General features: G+C 38.5%; 2 protein-coding genes across 3 annotated transcripts in view; both read right to left on the reverse strand.

Annotated features, from left to right (window-relative positions):
• Positions 1-645: 645 nt before the first annotated feature.
• On the reverse strand, positions 646-8593 carry LOC137861877 (borealin-2-like). Of its 2 annotated transcripts, none has more exons than XM_068693458.1 (10): positions 8096-8593; positions 7464-7592; positions 6417-6457; positions 6033-6093; positions 5332-5399; positions 4475-4542; positions 3135-3221; positions 1962-2094; positions 1640-1726; positions 646-826 (listed from the first exon to the last, which is right to left on the reverse strand). In XM_068693458.1, the coding sequence occupies exons 1-10, from the start codon at positions 8223-8225 to the stop codon at positions 779-781; spliced, it is 852 nt and encodes a 283-aa protein (XP_068549559.1). In that variant the 5' UTR covers positions 8226-8593; the 3' UTR covers positions 646-778. The 2 variants fall into 2 exon arrangements, with proteins under 2 accessions (XP_068549559.1, XP_068549560.1); XM_068693459.1 differs by lacking the exon at positions 8096-8593 and adding an exon at positions 7888-8089.
• A 930-nt stretch (positions 8594-9523) lies between these two features.
• GPT2 (glutamic--pyruvic transaminase 2) overlaps positions 9524-23701 on the reverse strand; it is a 28088-nt gene continuing 13910 nt past the window's right edge. The window contains exons 4-11 of the mRNA XM_068693456.1: positions 21033-21166; positions 18782-19025; positions 17332-17411; positions 16634-16770; positions 15719-15893; positions 14776-14931; positions 13580-13692; positions 9524-12376 (exon numbers count right to left, since the gene is read on the reverse strand). Coding sequence (XP_068549557.1) covers positions 12286-12376; positions 13580-13692; positions 14776-14931; positions 15719-15893; positions 16634-16770; positions 17332-17411; positions 18782-19025; positions 21033-21166 — 1130 coding nt within the window. The 3' untranslated portion in view covers positions 9524-12285. The remainder of the gene's footprint in view (positions 12377-13579; positions 13693-14775; positions 14932-15718; positions 15894-16633; positions 16771-17331; positions 17412-18781; positions 19026-21032; positions 21167-23701) is intronic.

Genomic DNA, 23701 nt, shown 5'->3' on the forward strand with positions numbered 1-23701 from the left:
TCCATACTATCTTTTGTCACAGTGAAAACACTTTCACTGAAGTCACTACTGGCAGAGTAAAAGTCAAGAGCATCCTCAAGTTGTAGAAATAGTTAAGTAGTAACTGTGGGACTGGCATGGCAAAGAGATGTCAAGTCTTTCTTTTCAGTTACTCAAAAATACTATTAGAAAAAAGGTCCTTCAGAGGAAAGCTGAATTACCATAATCTAATATATTAGATCATAGCATAAGACTTAAGATTTGCTTATGTCAAATTTGCAAATATCACCAAATGAAATTACATGATTTTATTCAACTTTTTATTACAAGTTTTATGCAAGCACTTCAAAACATGCACTTCAGCTTAAGTCCTGAGTTGAACTCAAGGCGATTGCCAGTGGGAAGACCCCACGAACAGTAAACTAATAAAATAGTAACAATGTTGGTTGTGGCATGCATGGAAGAATGACCTTAAATAGCTCTATGTTACGTAAAAAAAAATATTAAGAATATCAGAGTTGAAACCTGTATTCTCCATCAATCTATTATTCACTTTATTATGAATTGAACTAAAATGTTAACTAAGCTTTTATGAAGCTGGGAAAGTGGAAGAATTTTCTTCTGCATTTGTATGCTTTACAGAGATCAGAACACATCAGTTTAAGCTTTTGTATAAATTTGTATAAAACATTTATTGGGCAGTATACAGCTTTATTAAGACATTATAAACATTCTCTGAACACTTCAGGGGAGGCAAGCAAGAGATGTCATACAATCCTTGAGTCAGAAGACAGTTCCATTAATTTGGTTTAGCTGTGGCCTTTCCATATAGTACAGTCAGCTCACTCTAAGGGGAGGGAAAAATAATTTAGTTCAAGGTACCAAACAGTTCTTATAAAAAATAGAAAAATCACCATTGTTAAATGCAAGTAGGGAGCAAGCACTCCCTATTCTCTACCTACAGAGGCAGGACCTTGATATAAAAATAAAGACAGCTTCTAGGTCTGTATCTTAACTCATTATAGCTGCATTTGAATTAATACCTGCAAGACTATAGTGATTAATATTCCTTAGGCCTAGATAGATACTTACTGCTGCAGATTAATTCATCTAAAAGTCTGTCTTTAGGAAAGTCAGGCACTATATGCAGCAAAGTTCTGTTCCATTTCATTCTGTTTGAAAACAGTTTACTTCCTTGAACCAAAAGTAAGGTAGGTAGTATTTTGAATACAGCAGAGAATTATCAGGAGTAGTTCTTATGCAACAAGGGACACAGACTAATGGATTGTAACAAGAACTGAAACTTAGCTGTAGCTTTGTAAGTCACTGTGAATGGGATAGAGAATGGCAGCTTGCACCCAGGGAAGGACAGACAACAGAGCAATCTAGAAGGTAGAGCTTATGCTTTTGTTCTCCCCTGGACAGTTACCAAACTGCACATGCTTCTAAGTGTTCTTTTCTACATTATATATGTGAAGCACTTCTCCCCTCCCTGTTCCTCCCTTACCCTATTTCTCCCTCCAGCCTATGTCAACAAAATCAGGCTTAAACCCCAAAGGATTATGCACTTAGAGCTGAAATCTATAACAGTGTCTCACATGAAAATCTCAGACAAGGTGTTTGAATAATTGCGTGTAAAAGCCTACTGGTTTAAGCTTACCACTAAGTTATGAATATGCTGTACTGTATCTTGATTTAGTAGTTGCACATCAATGTTACGGAGGTCTCCACCAGCCATACAGAGGGTCTAAACATGAAGAGAAACAGTTTTAAGATGAAAAAACTACTCTGAAAGTTTTTATTTGCATGGCCTATTTTTCTGAAAGCCATGTGCTTCCTGGCTATGTTGTGGAATTTTAGGAATTGTTCTTTCTTTTGCATAGCAGCATCTCATTTAATGATAATAACAACTATTATTAGTATTACATGATTCACAGATTAGCTACTCTAAGTTGAAAAAACTTTTTAATAAGGTTTGATACCTGTCCATCAGCCAAGGGAATGTTTACAAATGGAACAGTTCTGTGTTGGGGTACTGATCTACTTCTTAGTAACATGCCTTGAACTCTTCCACTGGTAGGTGCAGTTCTCGAGACAGTCTGTTGTAGTCCAATACTAGAATAAAAGAAAAAAACATTACTTTAAGGTTAACTTCCTATGCTCTGTAGAATTTCACACATGAAATAAATGTATGTCATAGCAAACATACCTAACAAAAAAGCAATTGTGTTTGCCTCTTCCAGTGCTGCCAGAAGCACCACTAGGTAATGATGTATGTCCATGAAACACTGCAGTAACTAAGTCCTTGTTACAGGCCAGGGGGCAAGCTGACATTTGGACCTCTCACTAACAAGAATATCCACTCTTCAATATCAACACTGAATAAACAGTTTTGGGAAGAGGAAACTGCATGCCTCTGGGCTTAAGATAAGTCTATTTCAGAGGGAGGTAGTAAGAAATACTGAAGCTGCTAGCTCTGTGGTACAGGGCATGCCTTACGTCATGCAAAATAACTGAAGTTCTTTCTTGATACAATTGTTTATACTCCACAAAAATGTAAGGTTTGATTATCTTCTGCATGGCAACAAGTCTGACATTTATAGTAAGCCAAAGTGAAATGGTGAAAGGTGCTGGTTCCATGACCCACTTAACTATCAAGCTTCTTCTCTCTCTCCACCCACCGCAATCTGGTGACTTCTGCCAAAACAGAACTCTGTAGTATATGGAGAACGGTAACTGAAAATCTGGATGGTTCAATGAGGTCAGTTTATTTTTAAACACGGGCATGCATATTGGTCACATTTCAATCAAGCTTATGCTCTGAGAGGTAGTCTAAGCTGTAAACTATATCTTTAAAGAACGGTAGATGGGAATAGAAATTAGATTATAAATACATGTTTTGGTTTGTGTTTTTTTTTTGTTTTGTTTTGTTTGTTTTTGTAAATGTGGGTGTTAATTGGCTCACTTACAACACTGCATCCTGTACCTTCATGAAAACCTAAGTAAACACCCACACTCAAAGCAGATGTGACTGGTTCACATCCTCACTACCAAAGTTAATGGCAGACCATAAAGATCTAGTAAATCTAGAATAATGATTAATTAGTATCTAGATCTATATTCATTTAGGTGTACAGGGTCTTGATACTCCTTACCTTTTAGATGTCTTTGGTGTGGCTTTTAAATTTGTAGCACTGCAATCAGAGGCAACAGTCTTAACAGCCTCAGAAGAGTGAACAGACCTGAAAAAGAATTAAAGTAGTGATTTGTTTCTTGGTTCGTTTTAATTTCCTCATCTATTTCTAATTTAGCTTGGATGAAGATAGGTGGTGAATTAGAGAACGTTAAAGTGTTCCATGATATATCTAGTTATATGTAAGTGAAAAAGCCCTCCTGAAGTAGACATATTAAAACCTAATGCCATAGGGGAATGAAAGGATTAGTTATATTAGTAGGTAAGGGAGGGCTGCAGTAGCTGATTTGGGGATAATTAAGGGATCACCCAGAACTTTGTGTGAAAGAGTCTCTTGGCAAGTTCCTTTTTCAGCAGGATTTAATTTTACATGTTCTTAGGACATTTGTTCTGTGTGGTTGGCCTGAATATAGAGAATAATTTCTTTCCAGTTTTGGGTTTTAACTCCATTCACAGAAATTTGAATGACAGCAATATACTTCACAAGCTCCTTTTGCCCCCTTTTCCCACACACATTTTGAAGATAACTGTAAAGGCATGGTTTTGGACCAATGTTATTGTACTTGAATAAACACAGTCTTCAAAAACTGAAAAGCTAGACTTCCCCAGGCAAAGCGGCCTTCTGTATTTCGATTTCATCAAGCCAAAAATTCTATAATCCCAATTCAAGGAAATAATGTAAATATGGCTAAGACTTTCTAATTTCTTTTAGGCACCTGGATACATTATTTCAATTGTCTTTTTGAATACAATTTGAATGTATCAAAACAAGTGCCAGTGGGTACAAGTTCCTGTTCTACCTCTGGCATATATACATCTCAAAGAACTTTTTCATGCAGATACCCACTGTTTTTTATTTATTTTTAACCCATTAGATCTTATAGTGAGACTTGAATTTGGTCCATCATAGTATTATCTTGAAGGTGTTTTTGCAAGTATCTATTTCCCCACTAATGACAACTTCCTTTCAGCTATGTTACACAACAGTTTATTACTCATAACGAGAAGCAACAAAGATGTTTCCCTTACACACTCTATTCCACTAGGTATTTTGTTTGGAAAGCTGTACTGATAACTTTCACAACTGTGCACTGTTCAGTGGGCAAGATCTTTTTGTCAGCTAGAGGTACTTTCTTGTTTAAGGTTCACATCACTACAATATATCTGATACATGTTATTAAAGGCATCTGGATCAGATTTATTTTTATCAGGCTCAAATCTCAGCTACTTTATGTGAAAATAATTCTATTCAGTATTTATAGGTTCAAGTAAGTTACACAAGTTATAAAAGGCAAGACTTACCTAGACATAGGGTTCAGTTTGCTATTTAAACCAGAGCCCAATGAAACCAGTGACTTTGTTCTGCATACCTGAAAGTGTGCATATTATAATGCAGTTAACAGAAGGGGCATTCTAAGGCAACACAATAGATATTTCCAGGGAAGAATACTGTAAGAATTCCCTGTTTAAAAAGAAGTTAAGCCCTATAGTGCTACCTTTTATAGTTTTACATATATTTAAAATGGCAGGTATGCATTCTAAAACAAGAGATTTTTTAAAATGTCAAACCATGTTTGTTCATACTGAAGTTCAGTACAAACAACAGCCTTTCTAACATACACCCTTCCAACTTGTAGCCTTCTTATAATTAATGCCTGTAACTCCACATATAATCTTTTTGCTTTTGTTGAGTCATCATCTTTACACTTACATCAGTGTCTGGCTGAGGCACTGCACAGAAGGACTGAGGTGGTAAAATTAATACACCTTTGCTGTTTGTTTTGGAGAGCAATGTGGATAAAGTATGTAAGTCATACAAACATAGAAAAACATTTATTCTAATACAAGGTTCAGTAACTAGAAAAAGTTTCAACAAAACACGATTCCTCAAACCATCAAGACTTCAAAAATCAAGAGAGAATGACTACTTCAGTACTTGAAAGTCTGAATGAATTACTGAAAGTGCAGATCCCGTATTTTATTATGAAGTTAACACACTATGCAGTTTAGCCTGGCTTAACTTACTTTAAATTGAATTTAAAGCAATTGACTTTTCAAATGAACAAGCAACAGGTCATTTGCCTGCCTGGTTATGGACCTAGCAGGGTTCATAGCAGTTCTGATTAGACCCTTATGTTGTTTATTTAGGACAAACTTACTTTTTTAGATATTTTCTTTGCAGAAGTATGCTTGGCATCTTCATATTCAACAATTGTAGTTACCTTAACTGGAAATATATTAGAAAGAGGAGGAAAATAAAGACATCATGAAGATCATAAAACACCATTTTTTTTTCCTTTAATGCTATTTATCCACTCAGAGTTATGTATCAATTCTGTTATTTGATGGTCATTTGCCTGGGACAGAGTTCAAAGCAAATTGTGTGTTTGTCACAGACATGGTGACGCACTGGATCGTTAAAAGGCACTAGATAACCCTTTAACCCCCAGATAAAATTGAACTGCATTTCAGTGGTAGTGTCCTTCTTATCACAGTTCGGAGTACAAAGAGGAATGGTACTTTCCTTGCAAGCTTCAGGTCAAAGCAGAATCTATGAGATAACATGGCAACATTCCCAGCTCCTCTGCTATACTGTGATGCACTGACAAGTCACTTAAATCTGTCTCTTCTCACTATTTTCAGTGATAAATCCAAAGAGTGGGAAACTCTCATGTTTTCAAGTACCTGAACAGCAGCATAGCTCATGATCCTCCGCACCAAAAACTGGTGGGACCTGTATGTTATACTTCTAGCTACACACTCTTATATTCTCCAGGTTTAACATTTGCAAATAATCAGTTGAAACCACTAAATCACACAAAAATTAAGAGCAAAAATATATATTAGTAGAGTGACTTGCCTTTTTTGCTGTTGGTCCTCATCAGTTTGGGATTTGGTACATCTTCTAGAGAAGAGTCACTCTACAAAATGTTTATCCAACAAAGAGGTCAATAGTTTTTACCCAGCAAATGCATATTATCTTACAGAAGGCAGTGAAACAAAGGGGCATAGAAGTAAGTGACAGAAGTAGGATTGGCTAAATGCCAGCTTGTTTTTCAGGAACATCCGGATTGCTGCCTACAGATGATCCTAAATCTCTAGGTAGTGTTCATAACCGCACCATGCCTGGCTGCGTAGCCTTTTCATCTCATCTTTTTAAACATATAGCCAAACAAAATCATTTGCCTGAAATCTTTACAGTAGGAAAAAAAGATCTCTAGTCTGCAAGGTGTGATACACTTACCACTGCAGCAGCAAGAGCCACTTCCTCCCTTCCTTGCAAATCTGTAACACAAGCAAGTATAACCTGTTCATATACTATTTCTTGCATAATTATTATCTGCAGGGTCTTATCTTACAGACTGTGAAACTGAATAAGTAATTCCAGATTGCAGTTGCTTAAATAGATAATCTTAGGTAACAAGTCCTTTAGGATAGTCAGTTCACTAAACAATAATAAAGAAAAATCTTCGGCTACTTCAGTACATTTAGTCTTTAAAAGTATACTAAGCTTAGTCACACAGTATGTAGCCTGACTTCAGAGAACAATTTTTTTAAAAAAAAGCATTGCACTGCTGAAAGCCAATGCTTTTAGGTAGAAGCTTTCAAGAAAGGCATTCAAATGTGCATTCAGCACAAAGGCTTACAGTAAGTTCAAGGTCTACAAGAGTCATAGGTTTAATCTTTGTGTTGCCCCTGCAACTTCAGCTGCAAGGAAGATTCCAAAAACATCAGTTCTCAGCAGAATATACATCTGATGCTGAGTGTCCACCACAGCTTTAACCTCATTTTTATGCAGCATTTTAAATCAAAGTTGTTCATGCATCACCACCTATAAACACTACATGAGAAAAGCTCAATAGTCAAGGACTTCAGATTAACAGAAAGACAAAACAATCTCTGGGGCTAGGATGAACATGTTCAGATGAAAAGTAGTTCTTAAGTTTTTAAGCACAGACACTACTAAAAACTTGTAATCACTCCTTGTCTCTTCAGGCTCTAAGTAAGATGACTTAAGAGCACAAGAAAAAGACAACTCCAGACCAAACTGTTACCTACTAACTCTACACCCTGCGTTACACGGATCAGTCTACCTGAATGAGAGTATTGACTGGTCACCTGCAATGTAACACCGCTGCTGATCAGCTTAAAATATTCAGCAGGCAAAGAAACCTTTTTCATAAAAGTCCCCCAGCTTGCAGCTTTTTCTCACATTAGTCAAGGGCACACATAGAAGTTCTGATGTCTGATTTGCTCACAAATACCAAGTGCTTTGATCACACATACTTACTAAGCAAGTCTTTTCTTTTCATTTTTCTGATGGCAAGTGGTATCTTCAGCAACTCCACTGTGAACGCCTTCTCAGCCGTTTGCAAGAGCGCATCAAGCTCTTTCTTCATTTCCCGGATGCTTTCCTTAGCTTTAAAACAAAACCGGCTTTTATTGCCACACGTGTTAAATATTTCCGAGTAAAATCACTGCTGGATCACATAAAACAACTTCATGTTTTCGATAGGGTGATTTGACTTGGAGTCAAAGAGATTTGCAAGCAAGCCTCCAGTTCAGGCAGCTCCGCACAGCTGCACCTATTTCCGAGCGGCTCGATGCAACACTGACATTAATAACACCAGAGCACGTTACCCTCTTGCCCACCTTCTAAGGAGAAGCGTGGCAGCACCGCAGGCGGCGCAGAGACTTAAAAGGGGCACACTTACCACCGACGAGCACCCCGACACCACGAACGCCTCAGGCCGGCAGCGGGGGAAGGCGCCCAGGCCGCGGGGCCCCTCAGCAGCCCCGGGCCCCCGCCCCCGCTGCCAGGGCGGCCCCTCACGGAGCGGCGGCGCCCGCGGGGGCCGTTGCTGGGGCTCTGAGCTCTGCCCACCCGGCCCCGGCGGGTCGGGCCCCGGGCCCCGGCCCTACCCTGCTGCTCGAAGTCTCTGAGGAAGAGCGCGGTGCGCTGGGCCTTCTTCTCCTGGGACAGCGCCCCGCGGTCGGGCTCCACGCCCGAGTCGGTGCTGCGCCGTTTGACCGGGGGCTTCCTCACGGGCATGGCTGCGACCACCCAGGGACAAACGAGCGGCTCCTGACCCCGGGAGCTTTCCGAAGCGCGGGGGCTTCTCCGCACCTGCCTCCCCCCGCTCCGCCCCGGGGCCGAGGCGGGCACGCCCTGGGGGCGGCCGTAACGGGCGGCCCCGGCCCCCGACACTGGAAGCACCGGGGGGCCCTGGCCGGCCTCGTCGGGAGGGAGAGGGGAGGCGGCGAGGACGTCCCGGGGAGCCCCGGGAAGCCCCGGGGCCAGGCACGGCCAAAGAGGCGCAGCGGGGACGGGGCTGCCGCGTCCTGACAGGAGCCGAGCGCGGCAGGCGGGCGGGTTAGGCGCGCACAGGCGCTTTCTCCTGGTGGAGAAAAATGAGAAATTCCTCCTAAAATACGCTTTTATGAATTGCTCTGAAGCAGGCGCTGCTGGCCGCTGCACTGGTGGTGGTGGTCCTGACGGTACTGGTACTGCTGGTACCTCTGGTGGCGGTGCGGCTGCCTGGGGCGGGCGCTGGGAAGCCGCGGCCCCGTACCTCGTTACTTCACTGCTCGTCCTGCCGCAAGGCGTTATGCAAAGCCCTACAGTTTGTGTAAGCTCTGACCGGGTGAAAGGAGAAAAACGTAATGGTGTGGAGCGTCAAGGATACACACAGTACTGAATGTATTAAAATATTCAAAGGAATATTATTAAAAATGTAATTCCTTGTAGAAATGTGTGACCTTACATGAATCTAAATAATAATAATAATAATAAACACACCAGAGGTTTGAGTATTTTAGGTTTTATACAAATAACCTAACCTGTATTCTTTATTGAATGAGGACCTGCATTAAAAGGAATTTAGATAATGTTGTAAAACACTAGGGTTTTCTTCATACAGTGTACACAATTCATGTTGTAAGCTCTCTGAAGTTAGTAGGTTCTTCAACTCTTCTTGTGACTGGCATGACCTCAGGATCTACTGAGCCAGATGGGACGGACTACATCACTCAAACAAACCTGTGAACTCAGACTGACAACTCGTAGTATCATTTTAGATCAGCCCATGTTCTTGTTTGTAAAGCAAACAACCCCACCACAATACCACAATGCCCCCAAAGAAGTGCCCCCAAGTAGATGCTTCAGCTCCAGAAAACACTCCAATACCTGACACAAACAAGGATATAGCCAGCTTTTGCTTTTGTTTTAGTGGTGCAGCTATACGCACAAGCAGGACTAGCTTCCCTTTCCCTAAACTGTATTTTCTTTTGAATTACCAAACATCGCTAAAGATATTCTGAGGTATCACTGCAAAAAAAGACAAGATCATGTTGCTCGGTATGTTTAATCTCATACAAACCATGTAATAAGACTTAAAAAAAAAAAACAAAAAAAAAAACAATACCAAACAATCCCCTCACCAAACCTTTCAGGCCACAATTGTTCAGTCTTAGTCAAGACTGATCCTCTCTATGAAGAAATAAATCTGTTTTGCTTAACTCCTGGTTACAACTCCTTAGAGAAAAATATTTGATTAATTATGAGTATGTCTAAGATCATCTGCATGTTCAATTCTGCATTGCTGAGGAATAGTTTTGTGACAACAAGTCTGTCAAATTTCTAATCCGTAAACTGGAGCAATGCATAAATCAATGGTCTAATACATGGATTAAAGTAAATACTATTTCCAACATGAAGTTAAATGCTTCAAATTGTGCAATCCAGGAAATCTTGTTTCAGTAACATAGGAAATGGAGAACTATTGCTCTTTCTTCTTTTCTTTTCTTTTTTTTTTTTTTTTTAAACATGTGCTTTATTGTTTGGAATTCTCATACATCTAAAGTACCATTATAAGGAGCACCTGTAGGAAAATCAAACCTAGAAGCATGCACTTGAAAGTAAGGATTGTCTGTTATTAATCAAATATTTCATAGACATTGAAAATAAACCTCCTTTCTTAGCTTTACAGGATTGACCCACAAAATGCACATCTACCTTATCACAGTACATACAAATATTGTGGATGGACAATAGAAATCACCACTCTTCCATACGAGATGCATCAAGAACAAAGCGTTATTTCTTATAATGTCAGAAACATAAAAGGCACCATAATAGAATGTTAAAAACAAAACAGAACAAACAAAAAAAACCCAACACTTCAGTTTATGCCATTATATTTTGGTTTAAAAGTGTAAGAATTGCGGTCCTGACTTAAAACAAAAAGCCTTTGACACCTGTAAAGTATCATTAGAAATTTGTAAACCTTTACATTTTTCCAGAAGTATCAGGTGCATATGCAAGGCAAATATAAAATCTATCCACTTATTAAATTACAAATACTACCCCAATGAAAAAGCTGTAGTTACAAAAATATAAAAAATATTCTAACTCCCATTGTTAGATTTTAGTTTCAATCTACAAGTTTCAATCTACAAGTGGAAAGCCAGATCTGATTTAGACACATTTCTAGACTAGGAAAGCGCTGTTTGTCATATTTTTAAATCAATGTTCTAACCTCTTACTACAGTTTTGCTTTATAAATTTGTTTTATTAGTGCATGTTAAGGATGCCAAGGGGAGAGTGCTAACAGATAAAAGCTTGCATTTATCAATGGATAGTAGCAATGTAAGTGTTCCCTGTCTGCTGTCCTCCCAGAAATCATTTCACCCATTACAGATGAAAGTAAATTTTTTTGTGAAATGTTTTTTCCCCAAGCTTCCATACATACATACTTTGTGTAGCAGCATGTGATTTTCATTTTTGAACCTGTGTCCACTGGTAGACAATTGAGAAGTGCTAAGTTTTTTCTCACAACCTTCTGTGAGGAGCAGTGAGAAGTATACCAACTGCCAATGCTACGTCATAGCTGAGCAGCTGCTGTAGCAAGGACAATTATTGTCAACATCTCTGTCTTCTACACATAATGGTTTGGCACATCCTTTATCCATATCTTGATTCTCTAGCCCTTGGCTTTAGTATTACCTGGATCAGCATAGGATGCTGAAGCAGCTACAAAGGCAGCCTAACAAAGTGCTGGTAGACATTAAAATGAATTTACTTTAATCATTTAATGACTAGATGAAATGGGATATTCTTAATGAATAAACTCCATGAAATGCTGAGCCTAAGCCTGAAAAATGTTAATGCTTTCATGGCTGAATACTGGAAGGAAGCTATGTTTCTTCAGTACTTTACCAGTGCTAGCAGAAGGCATCCGGCTTCCAACTCTAGGCAAACTGAAGCCTTCTTTCTCTGTTTTAGTGGAACTAGCATGGATTAGTGGAGTAATACAGCTGTACTCCTAGATGATTACTTGATTTAGCTGTGTTTTAATAAGAGTACAACAGTATATGAAGAAGAAGCTAATATTCCCCATTATGTTTCAGTTTCATACAAATAGGGTTCAAACAGACACCATATTCACTCCTGTGATCAAAACTGTATATTCACTCTGATTATGCTGTGATGGCAGGATTTCTTTTTAACAGAAGTTCAAAGGTATCTACACACATCTGCCAGTGATTTTTTTTAAATAAGCATGCTGTACCTACACGTTTAATCAGATCCAGAGAACACTTCATACTTAAAAACAAAAAAGGAAAAATCCAGTACCTTGTAGTACCTTGCAGTAGGCTTCTGAATTTTTGTTTAGAATTTTAAGATGGGAATCATGTTCCTAGCTAAACAATTGCTCCGAGCATTTCTGTCTTATAAAAACAACAACAACAACAAAAACACCTCCCCAAAAAACAGTAGTAGATGTCATGACCAACTCCTTTCCCCAGCCTGTTGAGTCAAAAATTCAAGAATGTAACTTCCAATCAAGGCACAAAATCATTTACTGACTCCTTCCACCGTTCTCTTCTCATTTTCCCCTTCCTCTTGAAAGAAAAAAAAAAAAGTTGGTGTAACAATGTCGTATATTAACAGACATTAAATTCAATCCAGTAAGTCTTAGCTGTATCTGAAATAAGTTCTGTCTAGTTTGAATTTAGTTTAATTAGATGAACAGCACATTTTCAGCAGATTCTTGTTCATTTTCTGCGTTCACCTTGACGGGGAGGGGATGGAGGAAAAAGCCACAGCAGTTTCATGCATATTTTTCAAGAAACTTTATGTGGAAGTCTTTCATTTTCTCCAGTAGGATCTTCAGCTTTTCTATTGGAGGAAGTATGGTCATTCTGAAAAATAATATTTAGAAGAAAAAAATATATATCCAACATTGTCTTCAAAACAAACTGATGTGTAATCTTGACACAGATGTTGACTTATCTCAGGGCAATGCTAGTAATATGTAAATCTAAATATCTGTTTTGATGTGGTGCTCTAATTTTTTGCATTTATGCTTTAATCAAATATTAAACTGGAGCAATTAGTTTCCATTGGTTAATGTATAGTAATTACAGAATTTTTATTTTTTTTGCTGAGTGATACAAAACATTATCAGGAAGAAAAATCAGTGAGTCAGTTTCCATTTTGGTGGCAGTTATGTCAAATACTTTTTTGTTTAGTATGAAGGGCTGGTGATTATGAGAAGATGTACGTTTCTTTCTGAATTGAAAATTTAAATACAATTTAAACAATATAATATCCCACACTGCATGTTTAAGTCCCCCTTTTCCTTCAGCATAATCTGAAGATCACATTGAGTTATCAGCCTGTACACAAGAATTACAGAGGAAAAAAACAAACAAACAAACATTTTTCTACACATGTACAGGGATGGACTTGCAACAGCTTTTCCCTGGAGCTGCATGCACCCGGACATCTAACTCAGCTATCTGTACTGCTGAACTTGCATAGCTAATGGTACCCTCTGTTACATTGCTTCAGACCAAACAAGACTAAATTCCATGATAAACTGCAGCTATCAGTGGCTTGATTCTAATAAAACGTTGTTTATTGGAAGCAAGAGCAATGAACTCTATATTCAGTTTTGGTATTAAAAGACTTAGTCTAATTTCTTGTTTCAGTAAACAAAGTAATTCAGTGTGTGTAGAGCAGATTTATAGGGGAAGGTACTGCATCTTTCACATGATTTCTCCATATCGAAACACTGTTTAATTCCCCTCCGCTTATTAATGCCTTAGCCGACTTTAAAGCTTAGAGTATAAGCTACTAATTATTGTTTTTATTTGTGGAGAAGACATTTCAAATGTCAGTGTATAAAAATAGAATAAAGCTATGTCAGCAAGCTGGGAAAACACTGTAAAAACCCGAATAGCTCATCTAGCAGATCAGGTCTGTTCAACCACAGAAAATGTCAGTAGAGTGAGACGACATCAATGTAAATAAGATTTCTTATATTTAGTCAGAAAATAAAGTATTGGGATGGTACTTAGCTTATTACAGTTCATTTGATTTTAAATCAACAGAAACTGTACCTGAAATGGTAGCTTCCTTCTCTTTGGCCAAATCCACTTCCAGGTACAACACAAATTCCAGTCTCTTCCAGAAGTTTCATGCAATATAGCATGTCGGGTGCCATTTTATGAGCCTAGTGGAGTGGATGCTTTGGAATTAATGAAGTCAAAATATTCCAAATAACTATAACTCATTTCATAACTTTTCTTTTTTCCTGAAACCTTGTCTTGCATTGTTAGTTTCAATTTTAACTATTACTAAATACGTGAAGAACAATTCCTAATTATACAGTTCACACTTAATTAAAAAATGGTAATTCATGGAGGAGCAAGGGTAAAGAACCTACATAAAACACTTGCTTTGAAAGAAAGCTTCTAGATAATTTTGTTTTACTCCTTGACTGGCTTGTAGCTTTTTGTCAAAAATCTCAAAATGGTATTTACAAAAACCTAAGCTACGGACATTTGACAAAATGAAATTAGAGCGGTGTGTTCCAGTTCTGTTAGCAGTTACTATTTTTTCCCTTGAATTATCTGCTGACTAGAAAGTCCCCTGATTAATAACTATGGAAGTTCTTACATACATGCAGGTTATACACCTTGTCACAGAATCAGCAGAAAGAGCCCTGTTTTTGCCCTCAGCTATGTAGTTATAATTCCCTTTAAAAATTGTATGTTACATATTGGATAACAGAGCTCCAGCTAGGAACAAGACTTGTCATTTAGTGATATAATTGACTGACCCCAATGTGGGGAAAAAAAAAAAGAAAAAAAGAAAGAAAAAAAAGCTATTGTGCAGAACTAAAATTGGTAAGACAACCTCCCTCTCTCTTTCCTATGCTTGCTGAATGTAGTTTCTTTACAGGGCCAGTAGTGTTCAGCTGGTCACAGTCCCAGGCACATAACCTGGCTCGACCTAGCCTGGGCAGGGGCAGCAATCTGGAATGTGCATGAATCCAGCTACCTGTCTGTCCTGTGACTTTATTTAACACTACCCTCCCTGGTTAGCATTCTCAACCTGGATGTCTTACAAGTGTAGAGAAATGCTCTGTTTACTTTTTAAGTAAAGGTCGTGTTACTTTTAAGATCATACATAGCCAACGAAGTCCTTTTTTTTACATGGCCTTACTCTACCTCTGGAATAAAAGTTCATCATTAAAAGTAGCAGGCACAAGCATGTGAAGGTTAAAATGGACTGGAAAAAATGGATGACTGACCTTTGCTTCCTCAATGGCTTTGGCAGGGATAAAGATCCGTGGGAAAGCATACATAGCTCCTTGAAGTGGATTGCAGTGAACTCCTGGTACCTTGTTAAACATGTCTTCTGTCAGTTTTGCTTTTTTGGCAAGATTATTCAAAACAGACTCCTTCTCCTGTTAAAAAGGAAGGTGTTCAGTTTGGCATATTTGAAGTGGCAGTAAAAATGCTAGAGAAAAAAGGGATGCTTCAAGGAGCCTACCCAGAATTAAGCATTTCTAGGACTCTGCTGAGCTTTTAGAACAAGTGATGCTCCTAAGTCCAGTCTTACTTTTACAGCCAGCAATGCAAAAAAAGGCATTAGCAAGGTATAACTATGAAGTGTTATAGATAGAAAATAACCTGCTCAAACCTCTATCTGCATGTCCTGTTCTTCCTTCTAAGCATCCACCCTTGACTATTTTCAGAGACCATGTTACCTGAACCTTTGGTCTGACTCAGTACTGTAATTTATTAAGCCATACTTTGTTTCATTTGTACAGGTGAAAAAATATATGTATACTTAACACAGAATGCCATATAGGTCAGTGTATAGAGGGATACCTAAGAACAAGGCTGAGTTTATAACTCTGAACTTATATTCCTCTTTAGATTTAGTAAAAGCATATATATAGATGCATTTTTTTCTTATGCTAAACACAGAAGAAAAGTTGAACTTAGCAGCAGAAGACGTGATTTAATAATGCATTCTTAGCTTTTCTTTGGCTCCTAAGCAAAGGAACCATAAAAGGAATAAAAAATATTTTAAGGTAGATATATTCAGTTAATATAAAAACAAACAAAAAACAACTGCATAGTTCTGTAAAATGAAGAAAAAGGTCTGGTCTCTATGCATATTTTGAGTTCACGGTGCTCAGGATAGGTTTAGGAAATGTACAACAGAATAAGCATGTTATCACTGACCTTTATGAACTGTGAATAGGATTCTTCTCCAGGTACTGGAGGATTAACTACAATATCCATTGCTGCTTGTCCTGAGACTGGAGAACAAATGCGAACAGAAAGCAGCTTAACAAGCTGTCCTTTCATTTCTGGGTGCAAGTTAATGACCTCCATATAACCTCCTCTGTAGCCACATCTATGGAGTGAACAGAAAAGATTGTGTGTGTATATATATATACACACATATATATATAAAATACTGGAAAAGCGATGAAAATAATTGCAAAAGTGGCAAGAGAGTTAAGATCTTGCAATATATAACACACTGGTGTTGAAACAGCTGCTATAGTCATTGTTCTAAGATGGCACTAAATACCATACCATTAAGCTCTAGTATCCCATACAGGGAAAATAGCGTACATGTGGCTTCCCTGTTGGACAAGTTAACTATTAACATGGACTGCTTTCTCTTCAGAACAAGCACATATGGCTGTCACAGAATGCATTTAATCAGAACATTCTTTTTATTCCATCTCTTCCTCTCCAAAACAACCAAACCCAAACAATTGTAATATTAATGTCCTAGTGACATTAAATGTACTTAAGCTGTTCTGTTGGATTTTGGAGAGCCTCTTTTCCTTTATCACAGGTTTAGGACTGTAGGATTTCAGCTTTGTGGAACAGAGGCATTCAGTGTCTGAAATAAATACATTCATAATGTTGAACTATTCAGTACATTGAAAACCACAGGGCTAATTCATCACTGCTTAAATGTTTGTTTTCTTTTTCTTAACATTTTTTTAAATTAAAATCAATAGAAGATGCTGGATTACCTTCAGGTCACTAATGAAAAATGTCTGTCCAATCAGATTAACAGGGAAGGTGAAAAATTAAATTAAAAATTAAAATTAAAATGTTAAATGAAAACAGACTTACTCGCCCATGTATCCCTTAGATGTAGAGTGAAAAGAGGCCAGTTCAACATTGTTATAGTACTCAGGTCCCATCTCATACAGAATCTTTTTGAAGGAATGAAACTGGCATCCTTCAGAGTACACATTGTCCTGGTAAACCTGAACAGTCAGAAGACATTAATGTACTCTGTTCCTCCAGCTAACGATAAAAGACGGCCTTTTAGAGAGCCAGATCTGAACTGAAGAAACAGTTGTTACGCTTGAAACTTAAGCCTTTAGAGGACACAAGGTTCTTTGTTAAGTAATAGTTACTGTAATGATGTGTTTTATCTCATGTAGCCATACTTAATAGTTTAGCCTTTGGAAAAACATTGAACTTCTTTATATAATTTACCCTTGACTTGTACATTTAAATTGATTTTCCTTCTGTTGCTTTCATTTTAAGTGCTCTGAAAATCACACAGGTTTTTAGGTCAGTTCTAGTAAAGTCTCTTCCTCGTGTTTCCTGCTTGTGTCCCCTACACTTTCTCTCTAGTTCAAATCCAGATCGAGCCACCTTTCATTAACCCCCAATATTAATAATCTCGCATGTTTGTCCATGTCTTTATATGATAATAGAGAATCTGTTCTTTAAAATGCACCACTACCACATATGGAACAAAGTTACATTTTTATGCTTACTCTTAGCTCTGCTTTTGAGGGAACAGAATACACCCTTACCTCATCAGCCAGAAGAAAAAGTTTCTCTTCCCAAGCAAAGTGTATCACATCTTCAATGCACTTTCTGCTTTGCACCTGTCCTATAGTTTGATTTTTAAAGCAAGAAAAATAAAGTTAGTGGAGCATACAGACAAATCTTTTAGTGCAGACCTAGTTAGACAACTACCTTTTCAATAAGATGCTCCTCTGTCTCAGAAAAGGGCTGTTGAATTTTAGAATACAATTCACTAAGTCTGAAATCAAGGAACATTTTTAGAGGTGTTATGGTTCAAGGCAACTTAGTCCATCCCAAACAAAGGAAGCATGAGCATCAGTAATTTACTAAGAGTAGTCTGTGTATAAGTGATTGTTTGAAATCCTCACACGTGTAATGATTGAACAGGTTATTTCACAATGCAGTTTAAGCACAAGTTTGACAGATAATTGCAAGGGGATGAATTATTGTGTTCCTGTTTGTGAGCCAAGCCACAGTAATTGACACTGTGCCTTCCTGACTCAAGTAAGATGTATTGACTCAAGCCAACTTTCTGCAAAAGTGCAGTGAGCTATGAACATATACACATAGATTTTTACTGCAGTTCACCTGACAAGCAACAGAAAGACCACTTATGACTGTTTACAGTCATTTAATTTTATTTGTTACCTTCCATCCCCAAGCCACTAATAGTAATGCAAAATAATGTTAATAAACATTATGTGTATAATGATAACTGACAATTGTCTCGTCCTAGTAGTCTCAAATAGGTTGAAGAAAATTAATCTTATTTGAAAGTTTGATTTCTTTTAGCTTGGTGAAGGAGCCCTGGTCCTTCTGTATTTGTCACACTGTTTAAGGTTCCACTTGATCCCATGGAAGCCTTAGGATTTCTGCAGGAATATTACTTAGGTAGGAATCTTCCCACTGACTATGGAAGACAAAACCTTGCCTTGGGGAGTCCAGCTCATGCAAGAATAGCTGCAACTCCACAGCTCAAACAAATCCGGAACAGTGCGAGCTAGTTTCTCACTAAGCATCCTCAACTGTGCAAAGAAAGAAATCTTTCCAAGAGAGGCAGTGCTTGCCACTGAGTTCAGAGTCATCTGCTGTCATTGCCTTGCAGGCATCTTAGAGACGAGATCCTTGATACAGACCAAAAGTGACTGAAAGTCATTCCCCAAGACTGTATAAGTTAAATGGAAGCAATGACTTCAGATGTGATGCAGTGAAGTGAACCTGCTCCCTTCTCTCTCCCCAAGTTTCTGGAATTCCATGATACCAAAAAGAAGTTTCTGAAAGTATGCTGTACCATCCTACATAAAGTACTGATCTCTAGAACTCAGCTTTAAATATTTGATACGTATTTTGGATTTGCCTGCAATGTCAAATGAATGAAAGAGAAAAAAAAATGTATTAGAAAAACATCAATACAAACATCAATACAAACATCAATACAACAAAACCACTACAGACCTGTGGGATTTCCTGGGTTGATGATGCAGAGGACTTTTGGATGGCAATATGCCTTAGCTTCATTCAAGGAGCGGCGAAGTTCATTCACATCTAGAGACCAGCAATTTTCTTCATCCAAATAGTAGTTCACCTGGATGGCACCGAGTTCAGATATGGCTGCTGAATATAAGGGATACTGTGGTATAGGGATCATCACTCCTGTTCGGGATTTTCCACCTCCTGAGACCAGGATCTTTAGAATTGTCTGGGGAAAAAGTAGGAAAAAAAAAGTCGTAAGTCAGAATTATTAGTATACTCTAGAATATGTTGTTGATCTTTCTTCTTAAAAGAATCTAGAGTTAAGATAGATTTCTAAAAGCTGACGGTCGTTGCCTTACATCAAAGAGTGTTGTTTTTTTTTCAAGTTAAGTTACTGACTGGGTAAGGATGGTCTAACTGAGCTTCAGAGAATTCCTCTGCATGTCACAGCTCCTGAACATGATGTCTGATCAACTTCAAAATGTAGAAAAAAAATTCTGAGCACAAGGCTAGAGGGAAACTTGGAAAAAGCAGTGTCTAGATCATATGTTTGTTTGTTTGTTTTTTTACTGTGCCCAATTACAGTTAGAAGCAAAGAAGCCTCAGCTAGTTTTTGCTCATTGCCTTCCACTCGTATTGTCCCAGTGAACACAAGAGGCCAAGAAATAAAACCAAAAATTAGCACTGGGGCACATGGAGGTTCTCCTTTGTAATGGGAGACCTGTTTCAGATTAGGAGCAAAAGTGGCCATATGGCACCAAAGCTAGAGACTGGCATTATGCTTTCATGTTCAAGAAATACGAGAGAGCAAAAGTCTGCATATCTTAGGATGTATTATATGCACATCTTATTACATTATATGTAATTTGTGCCCAGAAAACACAGGCAGAAATGGAATGCTTGTGCTAAGATAAGTCCAGAGGATTTACCTGTTCCCAACAGCCGTGTGCCTGTGTAGGCTTTTTATGTGTGAATTAGATAAAAGAGTACATTTGGTGTGGGCAGGGGAAAGATTTCTTGCCTTTAGAATCCATGGAGAACTGAAGTACAGGTACAATCAGAGCAGGCATCATTACCAACATGTTATTATAGTGTAAAAACAGAAATAGCACTTCAGATGTAACAGCAGTACCCTTTAAGTTTCCCAAGGTTCTGGAACAAAATCTGCCTTTCTGCGCCTCTCATCACATACTCACTCAGTTGCTAAGCTAATGATTTATAATCAACGTCATTTTATACCCACCACTAGTTTAAAAATACCAAGCATCCAACAAATATAATCAGGAATTAAATGCAAAATTTAAAATAAAGTCTTTAATACTCTGTGTCCCCCAGGTTATGGAACAATGGTTGTTCTATCCCTGGAAGTTACAAATAATGAGACTCTTTGTACTGCCGACATTTTACCAATGGCAAAATCAAATAAGCATGGTACGGATTTGATGCGCTATGCCAGCTACAAGCTGCCAGTATAACACTCGGCATTGGAAACTCTAGAAAGCCAATTCTCTGAAGTCATGTGGAGAGCTGTTTATGTCTGAACATTGCCATTCTGAACTCTGCCACTAGATGTCATTTAAAAACAACAGCAAGCTTTAACAAACAAGTCTGCCTTAAATAAATATATAAATATATAAATAAATAAATAAGGCAAAGAATTATTGGTTGATGTAATATCAGCAAACGTGCCTGTGTAAAGTAAAAATATAACAGTTATTTCTCTTAAATGATTACCATCTTTGAACGTTGGTTGAAGCCAACACCTAGTTTCTCCCGAAGATAGCTATTGAAATGGATCTTTGAGATTTTCACTGGCATTAATCTGCACTAGCAGAGTGTTTATTAGGAAGAAGAGCTCCCAAGACTTCTCACCTCTTTGCCATGGATTGATTGACCTTTAGTGCTTAATGCATTCTAACTATGGAGGACATCATTCAGTCTTAGTGGTCTGTCTCCTATATTTATATTGCAGTGTGTATGTAACTTACACTGCCTATACAAAAGGTACTGGTCAATATATATTAAGAGACTCCATGGGTCTGTTACGTAGCTGGCACCTTAAATCCTCATAATTGGGTGTATTTGTTATCAATTCAGTTTGACTTCTGTATCTATTAGATCAAACTCACAAGAATTTGTGAGACCAGATGTTCAACAGAGATCAATATTTCTGAAGGTAACTAGTGATGTATAATTTATACCAGGAAGAGACAGGTTTAATTTTAACACTTACAGCAATGCCATCACTTGCCCCAGTGGTAAGATATATGTTATCTGGATCTGCAGGAACTCCTCCATCTCTTCTTTCAATATATGAAGCCACATCTTCACGGATGCAATTTATACCTTGACTGGCACTGTAAGCTCCTGTGAAAAAGAGAATGAGATGAGAGTTGAGTACAATGAACGTCAGATTTGCTGTTTGCTAGAAAATCCCCTGAGCTGGTGGTGTATTAATTTTTTTTAATATGAGGGCTTTGGATCCCTTTTTTTTGCTTTACAAAGAGCATGAAAGGGAGTTGGATTGTTGGTAGAGCAAAAGCGTTTATTTGGGATGAGACAAATACAATAATTATCACTAACATACAAAAATAATAAACTTAATAAAAGTAGGCTTTAAAGGCTACTTTGCAAACTGGGTCAGCAATCCCATTTTTACTTTCTCCCAGTTGCTTTCATTATGCTGAAAGCCATTTCAGGTCAGTCACAATTATTTAAGTAATGGGAACAAAGAACAGGGGTGGCATGTGCAATAGGAGAGAAAATAACATTTTAAAAATTCATGACAAAAATAAGATTTTTATTTGCAATATGAAAAGAACATGAAACCATTTCTTCTCAGTCTGAAAAGCAAAAAAATCCTGAACTGATTCCCTATCCCTCCACAGCAACTCCCTCAACCATTTGCAGTTACCTGTAGCAGAAACATCTAGTATCACACCAGTACACAAGGCTTGTGAAGTTTACAGAGCATAACTAATAATCTAATAAAGTAAGATTTTAGATGCTGTGTGCATCATTGCTCAGCATGTGCAACGAGTAAACAGTAAAAACAAGTCTAAGCCTAAGTGAGGAATGGATTCAAGCTATGAAGCCTAAGGCTGATGGATGGTGAAGTGACAAATGTCCATGTAGTTTAGAACACTGTCATGAACCTGCAGAGTCTTCTCTGCCTTTTGGGTGGAGTGGAATAATTGTGCCTGACTTAACTCTCATCGCCCAGTTATATCCTATAAGTCAGCCTAATAATACTTCTGTAGCAGCTTAATTTACAAAGACAAAGAACCTTTGCAAGTACTGTGCAACTGTATGGCACCAAGTGGCTATTCAGGGCACAAAGTTCCCTGATGTCCTAAAAATTGGCTTTCACACAACAATAATCTATATTGGGTTTGTATAAGGGTCTTCTACCGCAGCAAGGAAGCCCCTGTTAAAGTGGGGAACAAAGCTAAGCTACCATTCTGTTTTGTGCTCCTTTGAAGGCTGAGTCTCAGTGGGAATATACAGAAGACCTGAATTCAATTTTCAGGCCTATACTTAATTGTACTCAGTTGGTAACTTTGACTAAAACCCATTAGTTTTCACTGTGGCATGCAGATAAATTAAAAAACAAACAAACAAACAATTGAAACCAGTCAAAAAAAAAAAAAAGTCAAAAGAATTCCAGAGTATTTGAACACAATGGAAGTTGAGGATGTGTCTGAGCCATCACATGTGGTCTGGGAGAACGAGACTCAATACTACTAGGAGGGTTTTGCCAAATGAATGTTCATTAGAAGTGAGGTTATTTTAGTTTGATTAAGGAGGCATTGGGGAGGCATTGGGGAGGCATTGGGGAGGCAAGGACAATCCCCAGACATGGACTGTATATCTCGAAACAAGACACTGGAACTCATGATAAGGAAGCGGCAGACGGACAGAGAAACAAATGTAAGGACTATAAATCTCAAAATTGGACATTGGAATTCATTATAAAGATACAACAAACGGAAGAATTGGCAACAACCAGCTCTCGCAATTAAGAAACGTGCCAATTCAGCAGATTCCTGACCAAAGGTGAAAAGTACACTGTGAGGAAGACTCGGGGTCTTCCTCCCAAAGACCCCTGCCCACATCCCAAAGACCCCTGCCCACAATTCTTGGGAGGCTCTACGCAGGCGCAAGGTGCCAAAAGGCTAATTAGCATGAGAAGCGAGGGAAGGCGGGGATAGGTAATGCATATGTATAGGCGCTTGTAGAATATTGATTGATTGATTGTATAAATTCAAGACTGCTTTCCGCTTTGGGTATGCACGATAGGTGGAGAGATCCCCCGTGCATCCAGCGCTGCAATAAAGAATATACCACTTAAAGGAATTTCGGCTTCGATCTTTGAATCAATCTGGCACCCCAGATGGGACGACCTCTCTGCCGGTCCGCAGGACCCGCTGGGGACAGGACTCCCTAGGGTACCCCCGGGATTTCCCGGAGGGACTCCTCGACTCACCGGATCACTGCGGAGGCAGACAAGGACCCCATCATTGTAAGTGAGTATATTCTTTATTCTGGTTTGGTTTTCTGGTAGACCGGTCGTCTGGGACTGTCCAGTAAGTCGGAAGGTGACTTCTGCAGGACAGTATTGGGTATATACTTTGTGGTTAGTACCACAAGTATATCTGGGGACCTTGGGGTCCATCTGTATCTGGAACTGTCTGTAAGTCAGAAGGTGATCTTCTGCGAGGCAGTGTTTGGTATATACTTTGCGGTTAGTACCACAAGTATATCTGGGGACCTTGGGGTCCATCTGTATCTGGAACTGTCTGTAAGTCAGAAGGTGATCTTCTGCGAGGCAGCGTTTGGTATATACTTTGTGGTAAGCACCATAAGTATATTTGGGGACCTTAAGGAAAGAGCTCGCTTTAA

The sequence above is a fragment of the Anas acuta genome, chromosome 10, assembly GCF_963932015.1.
Source record: "Anas acuta chromosome 10, bAnaAcu1.1, whole genome shotgun sequence".
In the NCBI taxonomy this organism is placed as follows: Eukaryota; Metazoa; Chordata; class Aves; order Anseriformes; family Anatidae; genus Anas; species Anas acuta.

What these genes read in the sequence shown, in the direction of transcription:
- LOC137861877 (XM_068693458.1), bottom strand. Translation starts at nt 8,225, where the DNA reads ATGCCCGTGAGGAAGCCCCCGGTCAAACGGCGCAGCACCGACTCGGGC. An exon ending in CAGAGACTTCGAGCAGCAGG is followed by an intron (nt 7,593 to 8,095) that starts GTAGGGCCGGGG and finishes TTTGTTTTAAAG; the next exon opens with CTAAGGAAAGCATCCGGGAA. An exon ending in GAGGACCAACAGCAAAAAAG is followed by an intron (nt 5,400 to 6,032) that starts GCAAGTCACTCT and finishes ATATATTTCCAG; the next exon opens with TTAAGGTAACTACAATTGTT.